The following is a 19,918-nucleotide window of genomic DNA, read 5'->3' as shown; positions in this document are numbered from 1 at the left end:
TATTGGGACATTAATAGACAAACATGGACTAAAGAGAGAGAGCCCACACATAGATCCAGATCTATATAAGGTTATTGGACAAGGTGGCATTTCACATCAGTGGAAAGGATGACTCTTCAGTAAATGGTGTTTGGACAACTGTTTATCCATCTGTGGAAAAATAATTATATCCATCCCTCACACCATACCCCAAAATAAGCTCCAGTGCTTGAGTTTTCATTGGGGTCTTTTTGCAGGATTGATGGAATCAATGTCCATGTGATTGAATTCCAGCACGCTTCTCTTACTAAGGTTGGACTGGTAAGACCTGACTTAAAGCTCCAACACCCTAATCACATGGTTGGTCTTTCTGGTTTGTGGCCCACTCCCCATTCTAAGATTACCTGTGTGGTTGGACCCACCCTGTCATCTCATTAGAAAAAAGTATCAGGTATGGTGGTTGTTGTTGTTGGTGGTGCTTCCAAGAACAACAAAAGATACTCTTATCATGGGAAATTCCAAAGTTTTGGAGGAACTGGAGACAAAGACAATCTATGTCCTCTATTATACACATGCCTAACTCACAGAGAAAATACCAACCAGAAAAGATAACTTGAGGGGAATGGAAAGATAGTTTCTTTGAGCTTACCACTAAGTGAGGTAGATTTTTAGTACTTTTGAGCATTAAGCACAGGCCTGGGAGGTCAATGGCATCTCTTCAGATTCCAGATCCAGCCTTTATTTATTAGCTGTCCATCCTTGGATCCACCAATAAACCCCTCTGGGATTTGTTTCATCATGAGGAAATGGTGACACCCAGGATTGCTGGCTGCCAGGTTCACATAGAATGACCCAGGGGAAGTATCCAGCCTTTGTCTTGCCCTTGGTGTTCCAACCTTTCCACTGTTAATTGACAAAATGCTGCTATACACACTTTCTGGGGATGTTGCTGGCATTTACTGTCTTCAGAGTTTACAGAGAAGCCTTTCACATATCCACCTTTTTCCCTGGCTTTTCATTGTTGCTAACTGCCTACCTCACCACCCATCTAGGTATAATTTTAACTGTGTATGAGTTTGGACAGATATAATTTTGGCCTATGAGTCTCCTCAAAACCTGATCACTCACCCCCACTTCCCCCAGGATGTGGAATTTCTCAGGACCTACCCTCCAGTCCATCCTTAGAGTCTCTATCTCTTTCCACCCCCAATACAAGTTTATTACTTGAATATTTCATGGTGGGCATCCCTCCCTGACTTGGTATTATATTAAATTATATTAGTTTATCTTTCTCTGTGTATTTGTGTTATGTTGCAGTTCTTGCAGGTAAATGGGTCTAGTTGAGCTTTGCCCTCTGCTCCTGAAGGACTTTTTGAGCAGAGATGGGAGAGCCTGTGCTGATGTTTCTTAAGGGTTTCCTCTCAGAAGGGAGAGGTTGAACTTTCCCAGGCAAATCTTGTTTTGTATTCATTTAGGTCTAGATTTTGGATGAATCTCACTAGAAGTTGGAGAGGTAAGGCTGAGATGTGAACATTCATACTGAGAAAGGAGATGACTTGTGCTGTGGTTTTCAAAGGGGTTGAATTAGGAAAGTCTAAATATAACCCAGAAGTTATGGTATGGCTGGAATGTGGGGTCCCCCTTTCCTGCACTGGCAATGAAGACATGAAGACCCATGTGGTGCCAGTGAGGGATAGAGATGCTATGGGGGTGAGAATTTTTTCACTCAATTCAAAGGTATTCCCAGATCACTTACCTATTTTTGTGCTGCCCCCCACCCCGACCCACCTCCTGCATAAGCTCTGTGCATCTCTTTGAAGGAGTAAATTTACATGAGCACAGAGATCCAATCTGAGCGGCACCTGTGGTTTGGGTTGTGACCTCATGTTATGGTAATAATAGAGAAAATGATCCTAACTGTAAAATCCTTTCGCTTGTGGGTGGGTAATTGGAATAAAGTATATGTGTTATTTAGTCTCAATCCCATTGTCCCTCCTGAAGTTCTTTAGTCCTTCATTCTCCCTGAAGTCTCTTTCAGAGCCCCTGCACTACTGGGCTTTAGTTTCTGGTGAGTTCTGTGGTTTATACATTTGTGTTTGCAATATTCTGAGTGGGGTGGCCAGGCTGTGATTTGCCATCAACTGCTGAAGGCAGTAGACACTATTCAGAAGGAAGAGGAGAAGCTGTGGTGATGTTCTGAAGTGCTTCCCACTAAATGGAGATTGACTTTCTCCATAAATGTTATATTTTTACTTCATCTCCTTGTCGATTTCACAATATAAATGCAGTTCATGTAAACATCTCCACTGGGTGATGTATGCATATAAGTATTTATGTAAACATATAAAGTCCACATATGTGGGTAAATTCCCCATACATGCCATTCATTTATCCATCATCATGTACCTATGGTGTTTAGCTCATTCCTCTACCTTATTTTCTGTCACTGTATCCATCTCTACCTGAGATAGATATTATTAAATATTAAAAAAAAAATACACAACTATTATGTTTCCTCTGTGTTTCTTCTCTCACCACCGCCCTTCCCCTCCACTCACACACATGAGAACATGGAGCCTCCTCCCCAGTTGAGGTTCCTTATGGGACCAGCAGTTCTCAGGTCCTGCTGGGAGGCCCCAGATTCTCCTGAACCCTCTGGCAGTCTCTCCTCTGCTCTAATCACTTTGTGGTTAGCTCAGCTGGGGCAGTGGGTTTTGCTGGCGCCCTGTGGATTTGGTACCACTCAGGGGTGTGGGCTGCTGTCTCCTGATGAACCCACAGCCTTGTCCTGAACCCCTGGGTTTCCTTGTAAGTGGACTTAAGTGCTGTGTCTTTCTGAGGACAGGATTGTGCCCATTTCCCCCATTTCTTTCCCGAGGGGCTGTGTTTTCACATGCTGTTTTTGACTCCCCATTTGTCCACTTGCACCCAACATCTGGAGACATCACCTGTATTGCCCTTCTGCTGAGCATAGGATGGGAAAGTCTCCACAACTAACTCTTCTGTGTTTCTTATACAATGTCAATCCCTGAATATACCCTCCAGGGGTGTCTGTCACCTTCTTCCTTCCATCCCTAGTGCAATCCTGTGCACCCACCTCCCCACCTTCTCTCTATATTGTGACTTTATGCATATGCTCTTCCAGCCTTCTCCATTCTCATTGCCCCACCTAGAGTCTGTTACCTTACTCTCTTCTGTCCTATTGTTCTGTTAGTTTTTCTAACCTGAAGGTGTTTTTCAGCTCCCTAATTTTCTACCTTAACTTCTAAGTCATAGATTACTGTAAAGCACCACCATTTTGGCCTCATTCTACAAGTCTTAGTTCGCAGTTTTATTCATCAGCATTCATTGGAAATTAAATTATTTTAAAATTATTTCTTCTTTGGCTCATCAATGATTTAAACTCCCTCCTCCCCCAATTCTGGAGTTTTGTTCTGCCTTTTTTTGTAATTTCTATTTAAACTTTTGAGTTTCAGAGTAGGAACTCTGTCTATGTTGTATATAAAGGTTAATAATTTTATGCTTTTTTTGGGGTACTATTTTTAAGACTGTAATATTTCTGAGCACTGATGTGTAGCAGTAACCTCTTAAATGTAGTTGGAAAACTGTAAGCAAGTTGTGAACGAGAGCTCTGTCTTACAGTCTTAATGTAAAATCTCCACTCAGATATGAATAAGCTTTCATTTATCACCCCAGACTTGGAGGCACCATCCCCAGGTGTCCCAGAGGATGTAAATCCTAAAGGAAGTAGTAAATAACTGAGATAAAAAACTGCTGAAGCTCCAGGCCTCTGTTACGTGTTACTCAAGATGATTATCTTTATCTCTGCCATGTATAAAAGACAATTGAAAAATCACCACAGAGAGACAGATTTGGTAAAATCTCCTCTGCTCTCCTGCTGGTGTAAATAAACCCCATTTTCCTCTTCAGCTGTTCAGTGTGTCTGTACATTTGGCCACACCAAGTGACGAACCTAGATTTGGGGAGGGCCCCACTGTAACCAAGAAGAAGGACTGATGATGATTACTGAATCATCATGTAGATATTCCTTTTTATTTTCTGATATATTAGGTAGACAGAGGGAACTATCTGAAACCTGAACTGTAATCCAGCTGCCTTGATCTCTGATAATGACTGTATAGCCTTTAACTTGTGCCCTTGTGATTGTAAAAACCTTGTGTGTATAACCTTCACTTGTACCCATCTATCCAGTTTGTCTACTTTAGAGTCTTACTATACTGAAGACAATCCCTAATGCTTATTAATGAAGGGTCTTGGGTCAGCCCAGAACTAACCGACTGCAAGTTCAAAATTATCTAGCTAACCCAAGCATGATTTAACCAAAATGGGCTTGCCTGTCATGCACAGTAGCTTAGACTTTAACCTACAAGACACCTATACCTCATTATAATACTAAATATCACGCCCATCATTATATTAAGGCCACCATTTTCTTACATATGTTCTGATTTTTATCTATGTTGAATTAATTTTAATCAGGCATGTTACCTAGATGGGCATGTCTATGTTTTTTTCAGTTTGTAATTTAGATGGATTGTCATATCTGTGAGGCTCAGAGCCCAGACAGAAGTGTGGGAAATGAGGATCCTCAAAGTACAGATATCACAGAGGGCTCCAAGATTTATGAGCCATACTCAGGTCTATCTGTGGTGTATCATTGTACCTGGGATATAGCACCCAGTAAATATCACCTTTCATTTAAATGAACACAGCTGTAAATGTTTTCTTAGGTGTCCTTGGAGTTTAAGACATGTTCTTTCCTCTTTCTGTTTTTCTAGAGTCACATCATCACCTGACCTGCTATTATATTATGTTTGATTTATTGCAAATACCTTATCAGCCTGGGTCTCTCCTCACTGCCTGGGAAACACATGTCAACTCACAGGGATTTGGATTCTCTCAGGATCCCAGCCCCCCAACCCTCACCCCCATTCCTCTTTCTGGAGTTTTCCAGCCCCTGCATTTCTTTTGTGCCTTCTCACAGCCCCATCCCTGCCTGATTTTGGTTCCCAATGAGTTCTGTTCTGAGCATTCTGCATTCTTGGACGTGAAATTTTTGGCAAGGCAGGTGACCTGGACTGGATCCCACCCTGGCACCCACCCAAGGGGAGAGGCTGACACTTAACAAGCAAACTCTGTTTCTAATTCTCCAGGTGAAGGGATGTTGGAGAAAGACTCTGGAGGGGGGTGTGACGATTTAACAATTGTCTTTGAATATGTATACCAAGGCCTTTGAGGTACCTTGGGGGCAGGTTTTTGGGAAGGATGGTTACCAAGAAACTAGAGATATTAAGGAAGTCAAGAAAGGAAAAGAGAAGGTAAACCACCATTCATCAATTCAGTTCAAAGCTCCTAAAGGGCTCTTTCTGACTACTAAATACCCAGCAGCCAGGCCCTTACCCTCCCACCAAGGCTACAGGCCAGTAGGAGCCATGAAGTTCATATAAAGTGTCAAATCAATTCTTGTGTTTCATTAATGCAGGGCTTGTGGGCGCAAAATTTCAGGGGGGGGGGCCCTAAACCCAGTAACCAAGATAAATATTTTAATGTAATGTTTTAAAAAATCAAAATCAATGCAAAAAATTCTCTTATGTACAAAACAGAATTATGCATCCTCTCACCCTCCAACTCCTCGTCACACCGCCACCACCACCCGGGAAAGTTTGCACCAAACTGCACTTTTTCTCCACGCTCCAATAAAATCCCAGGGATTTCTGATCAAGCCGCGCATCCTCACCACCACCTCCAGGATATCTCTGGCTATTTTCCCTAAGTTCAGCCTCCTCCACCCGCTGACCTCTCAAATCCCAGGGACACAAGACCAGAGAACGGCTCCCACCTCCATTCGGGGAGTTTGTGCATCCCTCCTGTCCCCGGGGACGCAAGACTGCAGTCGCCCCAAAGCAGAGTACCAGGCGAGCCGCATCCGGACGACCGGTCTTCTAAATCCCGAGCCCTGAGCCGCGCCCCTTCCCGCCACTCTCAAGCTCCACCCTAGCCGACCCTTGTCTCCGCACCGGGCGGGCCACACCGGGGCCGGGACCAGCGTGCGTGAGCCTTGCTCACTGGCACCACTGGAGGACTGGCTGTTCTGCCTGGCTGCCTGCAGACCACGTGCACCAGCACGGACCACATTTCCCAGAATGCTCGCCAGCGCTTCAGGACTACATTTCCCGGAATACTCGCGGTCCGAGCATCCTAACAATGGGCTCCAGGTCTTGGGTGTTTGAGGGGTGCAGAAAGGGTGACCCTACCTTGGAGAAGCCAACTACCCCTCCGCTTCTCTGCTTCAAAGACTACAAGCTCCAGATGCCCCTGCGCCCGCCGTCGTCCTTCCTGCTGGGTTGACGCAGCAGAGCGCTCTCGGTTGGTGGGTCCGGCCGGGGTTAGGCCTCCCTGCTGGTGTCTTTCCTACCCCGCAGCACTTCGCTCTCTGGGCTTCAGCCTCGGGATCGACAACGTGCACCCCCTGTGTTCCGTGAGTGCCCTATAGGCATGGCCTCATCCAGTCAGCACGTCCCTTTGCTCGCCCCCATTTTGCTCACAGGAACAGAGGCTGGGAGAGGCAGAGCTGTCTCTGAACTCGGGGGTTCTCCTGTAGGCACCTTCAAGCCTTTTTCCTTTCATTCAAACCCACAGGGTCAGAGAAAAAGCCTCATCCCGCTGCTGGGCGAAAGGGGCTTCACTCCCTGGCCAGAGCTGAGAGGCCGCGCTTGTCGGTACTCTACAACCCTGGGCCTTTTTTTCCCCACGGCTCTGTTGGGAATTGGGCTGAGCTGGTGATTTCTATGACACCTCCGATACTCAATAGTAGGGCTGTGGGGCGGATCCCACGTTCACTCATGGGGAGGAGTTTTCTACCCAGGTGCTCTCTCATTTCTCTTCACGTCCCCAGATCTGTCTTCTGAGACTTTACCCTTCTTCAGGGAGAGCACTCAGGAGACCAGGAAAATGGCCACGCGGCTCCTGAGAGCCAGAAAAGAGGTGAGAATTTCCGGTAATTCCATGTTGGCAGTCAATAGGTTGGATCTGTTCCCTTACCTTGCCCTGTAGACTGCCCTTTTGGTATTGGGCAAAGTCTGCTCTTGGTTTGGTGGGGGTGGCTCATCTAACATGGAGTCCCCCCTCAGTATTTGTTTCTGCTCTGTCCACGCCTGAATCACCCACCAAGTGGTTAATTATGAACAACACACATGGAGCAGCTTAAATGAAAATACTGGGACATCCATGCTCAATTGTTCAATGTTATGGGTGAAGGGCAGGGACAGCAGAGATCTCCGTGGCCCAAGTGAGGGGGAGAACTTCCAGGAGGTCCAGGGCTGTCTGAGCTGTACCTGATGTGTTCCATAATTTGGAGAGTTGTGGGGGGATAGGCATGCCAGTGGATGTGTGGTGATACTGGGATGCTAGGCTACTGGGCTCACTGCCACTGCCACAATGTGGGAGGACTGTAGTAGCCAGTGGATTTCCTTAGGGTTGATTTTTAAAATATGTGCAGGTGAAAATATAGACTAGCTGTTCACATTTTGATATGGCCCAAACCAGATTTTACATTTGAGAGCATTTTCTGCATTTGATAATTGGGAGATTTCACCAAAAGTTCTGGATTGCCTGCTTCTCTGAAAATGAATCTGCCCTGAGATGCACTGGCCCTTTGTGGCAAGCAATTTGAACTGAACGGTGCCTTCATACCTTTAGACAGGGCCTTGTGGGGACTATTTGCTGTACTTCTTAGTTTCCTCCACACTGAGGCTGAAGCCATTTGCCAGTTCACCTGCCTGCCTCTCTCATTTTTAATACTTATTTGGTTCCTGAGGACTTTGCATTTCCCAGCTCTTAGTCTGATCCAACGATCTGGAATGGCAGGCAGAGGAGCGTAAACTTTGTCTTTGAGCAAGCTGAATTTTGAAGGATGCTGAGAAGAGGTTTGTCATAAGGAAACCAGTGCTATCTAACAAAGAGTGATTGATGGTGTTCAGCGGCTAAAGGGAAAGCTTTCTAACCCTTGGGAATGGTGATTATGATGAACTTTACTTAATTGAACGCAGTTAACATTTATTGCGCCTCTACACAGTTACCAGGCTGGTAACTGTAATTTTTTATATGAATTGATTTGGCTAGTTCGGGTCAAGCATCCTATCAAAAAAAAAAAAGAGTAAAATTTGGACAGGAAAAGAGATCTGGATCTATTCTTAGTTTAGGCTTCCTGCGCTGGAGAGTTACATGTTCCAGGATTTTATCAGAACAACATTGAGAGTTCTGTGTTTTCATTCCCAAAACATGTCACTCATTTGAAAGTATGAGTACCAAGAATGCATAAGAAATCCAATTCAGGACATTTCCTAAGGTAACAGTGAGTCATTTGTGTGTGAACGTTCTGCACCTTTCTTATTGTTAATAGGGAAACATTCTGATTTGCTAGGAAAAGAAGTTTGTATCAGTTGACGTTTCCTGGCCCCGTTCTCCCACTTTCAATGGGATTCTTAGGTCTACCCTGAACTGTATTCTGTCTGTAGCTAGCATCTTCCACAATATAGCTTTTTTGTTTTTTAAAGTTATTCAGGAAAAACTGATCAAAGAGCATGAACATTTGAATGCCTAAGTTATTGCAGATGAAACCTCTGTGCCTAGAGGAGTACCTGGCACATATGAAATGTTTGGTACATGAAGGAACCACCACCTAAAATAAATTATTTGAAGGAACTAAATAACAAAGGAGTTTTTGTTGTTTGTTTTGGAATATGCTATCTAAGGCATATAATTAACCACATTTTTCAGGGGGTTTGAGTAGATTTTCCAGTTACTATGATTTGTATGACATCTGAATTATACAGAAAAATCTAAGTAAATACACAGTAGGATATTAGGTATCTCTGCCAGGAACCTCGCCTAAGAGGATAAATTAGAATTTGTATTAAGCTTGTAACAAATGATATGGTTTGGCGGGCATACATTATTACTAATTCTTAGTATTTTATCATTGATTCTTTTCAATAAATTTGCTGAATAGCTGCTACGTGCAGAATACTTTGTTAGTCTACATTTGATGATGTGCAAAGCACAGTCTGCACCCTTAGGAGTCTTCCATTTTATTTTAGTTTTCATCCGTCATTGGGATTTGATTTGATAAATTTATACATTTACATAACTACACACCTACATGCATACATTTTTACTGTCCTTTAAGATAAAATCACAGTGTATTAAGGCTAGTGACATGTATCTACCCCAAGCCCATAATTTAAAAAATGAAGGAACAGCCAACATTTATCCTACTAAAAGTGGCTTCTATGATAGTCCATTGAAAGGAAGAACCTGTTCACTGTTTCTCAATCTTTGGACATTTAACTTGTTCCCGATGTTTAATTGTTAAAAATATGGTCAACTTTGTGCATGAATCACTTTTATAGATTTGCATTTCTTTTCAAGACAAAATATGACAAGGTGAATAGAAATGACTGTTTTGAAGCATTATGCACTCAACCCCTGTTGGAGCTTTGAACTCTGCCTGTCCTAAAGCAATGATTTTTTTCCTTTTTTGAGATTCCATTCTTCCTTCACTGTCTTTACTTTACACATGCAGTTTTACGTTCCCAGGGCAGTCTTTAGTCTTCTTTCAAGCAGATGCTCATAGTATGTCCTGATTTGTTTCCACATGTTGATATGGTCCTTTACGACCCAATGCATGCTTTGGTAATCCTCATTTTCCCCATATATTACAGTAACATCAGTTTTTTTATTCAGAAACTTTTAGTAGCTCACAACAGTGTCTTAGATATTCAGGACAGTCCTGATTTCAAATGTTTTGTCCTGTCATCTGATATCATGTTCTGATTATTCATTCTGAAAATGTTTTTTTGCCACCACAGTGAAGTCATTTTATATATAGCTTTTATGGAGATAAATTCACTTTTTATTCATGAAGCTGAAAAAAGGGAGAAAAATAACATTCAAGTGATTTAGGTCAATTTGTTCTCTTCCGTTTAATGAGTTCATACCCTGGAGAGAGTGAGAGATGGGAGGACTGAATCTGTTACTCTCTAGGTCTTTCTTCTGAGTTTCTGACAGCCTGAGCATCTCAGCAAGGCAAGGATGATGTTAGTCAAAAGAATTTGTCATCTAACATGACTCTTCTATCAGTGAATCAGCGTTTGCTGCACAATAAACCACCCCAAAACTTAGTGGCTTGACATAAAATCACTTATTTGCACACAGTGCACACAATGTGGTAGATTGGCATTTGGGGCTGGGCTCTGGTGGTTAGTTCTTCTGCATGTTTCATCTGGGCTTGCTCATGTTGTTGTTGTAGCTGGCACCTTAACTGGCGCTGAATGACCATCCATGTGTGACAGTTAGCAAGCTGGTTGGCTGTGGTGTCTTGTTTCTTCTTAGTTCTCTTCTACATGGGCTTTGGCTTATTCCAGAGACTGCTCGGGCTTGGTCAAACATTGGTCTCAGGCTTCTCTACACAGCAAGACAGAGAACAGCCCCAATGAACAAGCATGTTTTAAGCCTCTGCTTGTGTCTTGTTTGCTAATGTCCCTATGGCCAAAGCAGGTCACATGGCCAAGTTCAGAGTCATGATAGAAGGATGTAGATACAGGAAGACATGATTCATTGAGGTTCATTACTGTAACTATCACAGTCTGCCTTCTGGCCCCAATGATTCACATCCTTCCTACGTACAAGATACACTCACCCCTTCTCCCAGGATCCCTACAAATTTCATCCTCAAACTCAAAATCAGTAACTATATGCATCAGTCTGGATGAGGCTAAGGCTTTTTTGGTGACAATACTTTTGAATCAGAGACATATGTACTAAAAAGATAAGTTATTTTTTCCCTCTACCCCCAACCTAATATACAGTGGTGAGGCAGGGGCAGGAGAACTGCGAAAGACACTCCCATTCAAAAAGGGGAGTGATGGGAGGCACGTAGGGAGCCTCTTTTCGTTCTGAATAGACTGTAGCCCTTTTGGCCCAAGCTGATTCATCTTTGTTCCAACCTGGCTCTTGAAGGGCTTGGGTTGATGCAGCCGTAAGACCAAAGAACATGCCAGGCACAGAGTGAGACATGGGTTTATTAGGACTTACGAACAGGAGGGTCCTTGGTGGCAGTCACCTGAGGAAAATGGAATTCGCACTCTGCAAGGATGGGGAGTGCAAAGGGCAGCTTATAAGAGTTTAGGAAAAAGATATTCCATAGGGTATGAGAAGAGAGTTTTAGGAGAGTCTCATGACACAGGGGTGTGGAGGTTTGTCATCAACAGTGATCAGGGGAGGGGAGTTTCAGTGCTTTGTTTATGATATTATCTGTACGTACTTTTTTCCTTGAGGAGGTCTGATGACCTTCAACTTCTGTCCCGGTCAAGCAAGCTGCTACATGCTGTGGGGTCTCATTCCCCATTAGGGATGACCTGGATCCTGGGTTCCCACAAACTTCATTAAAGATTTCATGGGTTTCCTATGTATCAGATTATAGTCTACTTGGTTAGACAAAAGCTACACTCATAATTCTTTCTGAGATAGGCCTCTCGTCTTTTGGCAGGGTGTGAGGGTACTTTGGGACAATTCCTGAAAGAATCTCAGAAGCCATTTTGTCTGGCTTAGAGAGTCTATTAGGTACCACCTTAACACTTTCAGAAGTCTTAACAAAAGATTTTTCAGCCAAACTCTTGATTTGATCTTTACCCTGAGGCTATTTCTTATTTTGAGATTATTTTGCTGGCTGGAGAGACTGGAGATATAACAACAGTTTTATTTTCTAACCCAGCAAGTCCTGGCCCCTCTACATTTCCTCTAAATGGTGCTTGCAAACTGCATAGTCGTTCCTTAGTGCTTCTCTTTCTATATGTTATCATAGGCAGATAGAAGCTTCCAACTGAAACAGTATTTCTGGAGATCTCTTTGGCCAGAACTGAATATTCATTTGGTATATTTTCTCTTTTCCAAGTTACTGCAGGCAATAGTTTTCCTGATACACAAGAGTTGCCTTTTTCAAGCTGCTGTGTCAGTGTCCTCATCACATTTCCAGCCTCCACCAACAGGCTGTTTACTCCTCTTCCAACCTTTGCTAATAGTTTCGTGAATGCTTTTCCAGTCTCTGCCAATGTCCTGATCCCAAAGCCAATGTTACATGTTTAGGTTATTTGTCGTGGCAGCACTTTACTTCTATATACTAATTTAGTGGCTTGAAAAAACTTAGTGGCTTAAAACAAAATCATTCATTATTTCATAATACTATGGGTTAATAATTAGGCTTGGCACAACTGAGTGGTTCTTCTGTTGGCTTGCCTGGGCTTACTCATGTGACTTCAGTCAGCTAGATGGTCTCACGTGCCTCAGTTCACGATTCTCCTTCTTGTGGTCTATCTAGCAGGCAAGCTCAAGTTATTAACATGGTGGCCTCAGGGTTTCCTGTGCAGAAGGATTACCAGTGAGGCCTCCTCTTGCCTTGACTTTACTTTAGTTCCCCAAGCTGCTAGGTGCGTTACTACTCAGTGGGAGAGGCTTGGAATGGGTCACAGGGAGTCATCTATATATTTACATACCTCCTACATGCAAGCTCGTTGCATCTTTAGTTCTCAGAGAAACCATGAGTTGTTCCAGAATTGCTCAAAAAACCAGTTGTCCTAAATTTGTTGAAATGAGATAGGTGGTCTCTAATGTAGCTCCTTCATCTGAGATTTTGTTTTTATTTATTTATTTTTGTATAGAGTTTTTATCTCCAAAATTTTATCATGAACAATTTTAAACATGCAGAAAAAATAGAAAGACTTGCATATTGAACACTCACATACCCACTACCTAGATTCAACAATGAACATTTTGCTACATGTGCTTTACCACCTATCAATACGTACATTGTTCTATCATCAATTTAAGGGTAATGCTCAAATATTGCCTTAAATGCAGAACTTAGTGTATCTTCAACATAAGCTACCACCCTATAGTAGAGGCTATTTTATGTTCCTTTGGCATTTCAAACCCTCTTAGAGGTTGCTACAACATTTTCCAGCTAGCTGCTTTTCACTCAGTTCCCTCCCAACACACATGCCTTGTCTGGAGAGCCCAGCCCTCTTCTCTATCTCTTTTTTACCCTTCCAAATCCCACTTGCCCTTTAAGATTGAGACCACACCTTTCTCTCTTGTAATCTGCCCTGTTCACTATCCCCCGTGACCTTTCCCACTTGAGATTCCTCTTACCTAGTGTTTTACAACCATGACTGTACTTAAGGGTGTTTTAAAGTATGAAAGTCTGAACCCCATCCACAGAGAATCTGATTTTATTGATTTGCGGTGGGGTAGTTCTAATATGCAACCCGGGATGAGGAGTGAGAAACTACAGTTCTCACTCATCCTATCTGTGCCTTTCCATTTGTGGTTACGTACTTTAGGACTGCTATTACTATAGGGAAGAAGGGTCTTAAAGCCGTTCCAAACCCTTCCAGTGCAGAACAGCTGAGTTGGTAGGAGACAGGAAATTCAGGGGAGGGTCCTCCAAGAGAGTGAGAACCCTGGGGAGGGTACAGCATAGAATTATTTTGAGAGACACAAACGTCGTGGGGGTTCAGGCAATAAAAATTAATAGCATATATATTATCTTATAATTAAGGGAATACAGTAAAACAGGGAAGGTGAAGAAGGGTATGGGAATGTCCAGGGGAGTCCTCCTTGAGCACTTAGAGTGCACAGCAGTCGGTTGTCTGCGTACTTCACATTTATGAACTCATTTAATCCTCACAACCCTGTGAGACAAACCCTGTTATTCTCATTTCACAGAAGAAGAAATGGAGACACTGAGAGGTTAACTAATTTACTCAAGGTTATACTAGTTGGGGGCAGAAGTGGGTTCCTAATCCAGGCAGTGTGGTTTGAGTCCATGCTATTCACCACCACTTGCCTCCACTTTTCAGGCCTGAGCAGGGAGAGTGGCAGTGTCAGTTAGCGGAAAGAGTGTGTCCTGCTCTAGGAAGCACATGAATTGGTGGATTTTTACAACCCTAGGGGCTCAGCTGTTTCAAGTAGAACACAATGCTTAGATCTCTGAAATTCTTCAAACTCAGAAAAATGATTACTTTTTCTCTTATTTAATTGTGTGTGTATATGTGTGTGTATGATGTCTTCCTCTTCTCTCTGCCTAGATTTAAAGCTCCCCATGTTTATGGAGTTATTTTCGTTTTGTTTTGTTTTGTTTTGTTCTTATCCCGCATAGCAACCAACCTAAAATGTTAACAGTAATAGGTATGCAAATGTTGGTTGGCTGCATAGAAATAGGAGAATAATGGTCTTTGAACCACTGGCACAAAGGTCACCTTTCAAAGTAGTTTTAGAAATCTTACCTACCTCCCCCTACTCTTCCTCCCCAGCAGTGGGTAAGGCTGACTCCTGGATGAACCAAGGTATGTTTTATGTTGTAGGCATCTGTGACATTCAGAGATGTGGCTGTGGATTTCACCCAGGAGGAGTGGAGGTTGCTGAGACCTGCTCAGAGAACTCTGTACAGAGACGTGATGATGGAGACATACAACCACCTGGTCTCACTGGGTAAGGATGGCTTTTCTTAGTGCTTACAATCTGCCCTAAAGAGCATTTTCCAGTCATCACGAGAAAAGGCTATCCGTGGAGCAGCTTTGTCTTAGGGTTGGGCTTAAAAGCAATAATTTACCTTTTTTTTTTTTTTTTTAAATCTTCATTTTATTGAGATATATTCACATACCATGCAGTCATACAAAACAAATCGTACTTTCGATTGTTTACAGTACCATTACATAGTTGTACATTCATCACCTAAATCAATCCCTGACACCTTCATTAGCACACACACAAAAATAACAAGAATAATAATTAGAGTGAAAAAGAGCAATTGAAGTAAAAAAGAACACTGGGTACCTTTGTCTGTTTGTTTCCTTCCCCTATTTTTCTACTCATCCATCCATAAATTAGACAAAGTGGAGTGTGGTCCTTATGGCTTTCCCAATCCCATTGTCACTCCTCATAAGCTACATTTTTATACAACTGTCTTCAAGATTCATGGGTTCTAGGTTGTAGTTTGATAGTTTCAGGTATCCACCACCAGCTACCCCAATTCTTTGGAACCTAAAAAGGGTTGTCTAAAGTGTGCATAAGAGTGCCCACCAGAGTGACCTCTCGGCTCCTTTTGGAATCTCTCTGCCACTGAAGCTTATTTCATTTCCTTTCACATCCCCCTTTTGGTCAAGAAGATGTTCTCCATCCCACGATGCCAGGTCTACATTCCTCCCCGGGTAATTTACCTTTTAAACCTAGTTTTAGTGGAGTTGAAAGCAGGTAGATTTATTCAGGTTGTATATGTCACTCTGCATTTCCAGACCTCTCTCCCAAGGCTGGGGCTCTCTTCCTATTTTATCTTACTCCAAACTCAGGAGATTTTCATCCACCAGGTGTCAGTATGCTGTCTTTTTAATTGGAGTCACCTTTCCTTACTTAACCCTTCCACTGCAGAGACTCCACTATTCATAGGCCCTCTGTACCACCCTCTGGATCTCCCCACAACCCATTTGGTTCTGAGTTCTGGGATGGCCTCCTTGTGAGTCTCCTTGTTTTCTCTCCCTCTGGGCAGGAATTCCATTTTCCAAACCAAAGCTCATTACTCAGCTGGAGCAAGGGGTAGAACCCTGGAGAGAAGAGAGAAAACATCTACTGGGCATCTGTCCAGGTAAGTGAGAGTACAGGGCAGATGGTACAGTCAGTAGATTGGCAGGTGGCGAAGGAAGAGGTATCTCTGAGGTAGTAAGGAGGAAGCTCTTCATCAGGTTTTGCAGGCTGGTAATGCTGCCTGGTATGGCCTCCCTTCCACAGAGGGGTGTTCATGACATTTTTTTTTTCCTTGTCTTTTTCCTCCACCAGAAGCCTCCCTTCTTACCATTTGGCTTGCCTTCTCCAACATGCTCAGGTTGTCCTCATTCACGGGCTTCTCTTTCAAATGGAATGGCTTTAAGACCCTTCTTCCCTATAGTAATAGCAGTCCCAAAGTACGTAACCACAAATGGAAAGGCACAGATAGGATGAGTGAGAACTGTGTTTCTCACTTCTCATCTTGGGCTGCATATTAGAACTACCCCACCATAAATCAATAAAATCAGATTCTCTGTAGAAGGGGTTCAGACTTTCATACTTTAAAACACCCTTAAGTACAGTCATGGTTGTAAAACACTAGGTAAGAGGAATCTCAAGTGGGAGAGGTCACAGGGGATAGTGAACAGGGCGGATGACAAGAGAGAAAGGTGTGGTCTCCATCTTAAAGGGCAAAGAGCCTGATCTTTAAAAACTGCACCTACCCCACAAGCGTTAAGTCTGCCACCTTTCTAGAAGTTTTCCAGTTTCTCTTATGCCAAGGATAATCAAGAACCTTTCTGTAGTGTTCTGCATATTTTAAAACTTTATATTACTGGCACCATATTGTGTATATCTTTTTGCAGTGTGCTCTCTTCAGTGACAATTCCATATTGAGATGCATGGCTCTGGTTCATTTATTTTTACTACTCTATAGTATTGCAATATATGCATAATTATAATATAATTCATTTATCCATTCCATTTTTGTTGGACATTTATGGTTTTACCAATTTTGGCTGTTAAAGAATGCTGTTAGAAACATTCTCATACATACTTTGGACACGTAGGTACTTGCTTGTCTAGGATATATAATTAGGAGTGGAATAGCTATGTCACATTATTGTTGCCTTGTTCAACCTGAATAGATAATGCTAAATTGTTCTCCAAAGTTGTTTTTACTCATGTAGCATTGTCTGAGAATTCTAGTTGTTCTACACCCTTGCTAACACTTAGTGTGGTCAGACTCTAATTTTTGCCCATCTTTTAGATATGAAATGGCATCTCACAGAGGTTTTAATTTGATTACCATTAAGTTCTTGTGTTGACTGGCATTGGTATTTCCTCTTCTATAAATTGCCTCTTTAAATCATTTGCCTGCTTTTCTTTTCCTTGTTGATTTGTAGAAATACCTTCTAAATCCTAGAAATAAATTCTTTTTCAGTTAGATGTATTGTGTCTGTCTTCTTCCAGTCTGTGGCCTGCCTACCTGATTTTTAAAAAACTTTTCAATTTTGAAATAATTTAAGACTCAATATTAAAAAATAACAGAGTTCTCATATATGCTTCACCCAGCTTTTCTCAAGGATAACGTCTTATATAATCATAGTACATTTTTCAAAACCAGGAAATTGATATTGGTATTATCTTCTTAAATTAAAAAAAGACCTTATTCGGATTGAGATTGCATCAGTTTTTACATATACTCTTTTTTGGTAGTTATTGTATAGAGCTATGAAATTTTATCTCATACATAGATTCATGTAACCAACACCACAATAAGGAAACAGGATATAGAACATGTTCTATCACTAGAAAGAAACTCCTTCATATACCCTTCTTCCAACCTTTACCCCTGGTAACCATTGATCTGTTCTCCATCGCTCTAATTTTATTTCAAGAGTGTTATAAAAATTATTTTTTAAATGGCCTTTTATAATAATTTTAAATCTGGTTGGATTTGTCAGTCTTTTTTTGTGTGTGTTTTTTATGGGGTTTTTCGTGTCTCATTTAAGAAATCCTTCCCTTTGTCAAGATCATAAAGACGTTATTTAGATTTTCTTCTATAACTTTTAAAAAAACTTTGCTTTTTCCACTTAGATCATTAACCTAAGTGTTGGGAACTAGGGATTTATTTTTATATGTTTCTAAATGGATGGTCATCAGACACCATTCAATGAATAGTTCATTTTCCCCTATTTAAATGCCGCCTCTAGTATTTTGAGTTTCAGTATATGCATACATTAGTTTTTGGGCTCTCTTTTCTGTTCCATTGGTGTATTTGCTTATCCCTGCATTAATATCACACTGTTTTAATGTACTATAGCTTTATAAAATCTTGACATCCGGTCGGTTAAGTCCTTCCATGCTATTCCTTACTGTGTTTTTATTAGTTTCAGTCCTTTGATGTTTCATACACATTTTACAGTCAGCTTGTCAGATTTCATAAAATATTGTCAGGATTTTATTGTAATTGTGTTGAATTTATATATTAATTAATATATATAAATTATATATTATATATTAATAAATTAGAATTGGACAATATTTTACAATATTGTCTTTCTATTTATTAATGTGTCTGTCTCCATGTATTACACCTCTTCATTACGACTTTTTGCTAAGTTTTATAATTTTCTCTAAATGCACATCTCTCTTTATAAATAGGTATGTTAGTTTTCTAGGGTTGCCATAAAAAATTCCCACAAACTGGGTGGTTGAAAACAACGAAAATTTGTTCTCTCACAGTTTTGGAGACTAGGCTAGAAGTCCACAATTGAGGCGCTAGCAGGAACTGCTCCCTCTGAAGGCTCTAGGGAAGGAAGGATCTGCCCTCACTTCTTCCAACGTCTGGTAGCCCCAGGCACTTCTTGGTTTGTGGCAGCATAACTAATCTCCGCCTCTGCCTTCACCTCCACTTGGCGTCTTCTTTTGTGTCTGTGTCTCTTCTTATAAGGTCATCGGTCATATTGATATAGGGCCACCCTAATCCAGTATGACTTCTTCTTAACTAATTACATCTGCAAAGAACCCACTTTCAAACAAGGTCATTTGCGGATACTGGGGTTTGATACATAGTTCTTTTGCTATTGTTCAGTTCTAAATGTTTCCAGTTTTCATTGTTATCTATTCTAAGTATGCTGTGAGGTTCCTTTTCCTATTATATTACCTTGGCAACTTTGTCAAAAATCAATTGACTACATGGAATGGTATGCTTGGGTGTGGTTGATATAAGAAAATTTATGTTGCATATATATTTCTACAATAAAAAAGAACAAAAAAATGGACTATATATATTCCTGGATTCTTTATTCTTCTCCACTGATCTTTGACAATACCACATTGTCTTCATTACTGTAGCTTCATAGTAACTCTTGAAATCAGGTAATGTAAGTCCTTCAGCTTTATTCTTTTTTGAATTTGTTTTGCCTCTTACAGGTTGTTTGCATTTCCTTATGGATTTTAGAATCAGTTTGACAATTTCTTCAAAAAAGCCTGCTAAAATTTTTATTGGGATTGCATTGAATTTATAATATTAATTTGGGGAGAACTGACATCTTCATATTGAGTATTCCCATTGATGAAAATGGTATACATCTCTATTTCTTTAGGTGTTCTTTAATTTGTCTCAGCAGTCTTTATAGTTTTCAGTATACCAGTCTTGCACATATTTTGGTAAAGTTATCCCTAAGTATTTCATATTTTTGAATGTTATTATAAATTGAATTATATTTTAAATTTCAACCTCCAGTTATTTGTTCACTGCTAGTATATGAAAATATTGATTTATATATTTTGTCCTTGTTTCCTGTAACCTTGCTTAATTCACTTTTTAATTCTAGTAGCTTTTTTCTAGATTTCTTAGAATCTTTTTTGTACATGATCATCTTATCTATGAATAAAGACAGTTTTACTTCTTCCTTTCTAATCTGTATACATTTGATTTCTTTTTCTGGTCTTGTTGCAATGGCTAAGACCACTGATACAATGTTGATTAGAAATCACAAGAGTAGACATCCTTTCTTTGTTCCTTATCTTGTGTGGCAAGCATTAATTATTTCACCATTTAGTGTGATGTATATCTTTATCAGGTTGAGGAATTTCCCTTCTGATTTAGTTTTGCTGTGATTTTTTTTTTTTTATCATTAATGGGTACTAAATTTAGTACAATGATTTTCTGCACTTATTTGGATCAGAGTTCAAATAGAGCCTGCAAATGATAAAGATTCTTTTTCATAAATAAAGTTCTTGTATATAGTCTTATTGGTATACAGCCACACCCATTTATTTACATATTGTCTAAGGCCACAACAGGAGAATCAAG

General features: G+C 41.0%; 1 protein-coding gene across 1 annotated transcript in view; it reads left to right on the top strand.

The window, feature by feature from the left end:
• The first annotated feature begins 6,198 nt into the window (after positions 1 to 6,198).
• Positions 6,199 to 19,918, top strand: part of ZNF875 (zinc finger protein 875) — a 38,804-nt gene continuing 25,084 nt past the window's right edge. Inside the window, exons 1-4 of the mRNA XM_037820225.1 lie at positions 6,199 to 6,478; positions 6,896 to 6,984; positions 14,421 to 14,547; positions 15,602 to 15,697. Of these exons, the coding sequence (XP_037676153.1) occupies positions 6,952 to 6,984; positions 14,421 to 14,547; positions 15,602 to 15,697 (256 nt within the window). The 5' untranslated portion in view covers positions 6,199 to 6,478; positions 6,896 to 6,951. The remainder of the gene's footprint in view (positions 6,479 to 6,895; positions 6,985 to 14,420; positions 14,548 to 15,601; positions 15,698 to 19,918) is intronic.

This window comes from Choloepus didactylus, chromosome 27 (genome assembly GCF_015220235.1).
Source record: "Choloepus didactylus isolate mChoDid1 chromosome 27, mChoDid1.pri, whole genome shotgun sequence".
Taxonomy (NCBI): domain Eukaryota; kingdom Metazoa; phylum Chordata; class Mammalia; order Pilosa; family Megalonychidae; genus Choloepus; species Choloepus didactylus.
The sequence above is the reverse complement of the archived record's forward strand: the minus strand, read 5'-3'. Positions and strand labels throughout refer to the sequence as shown.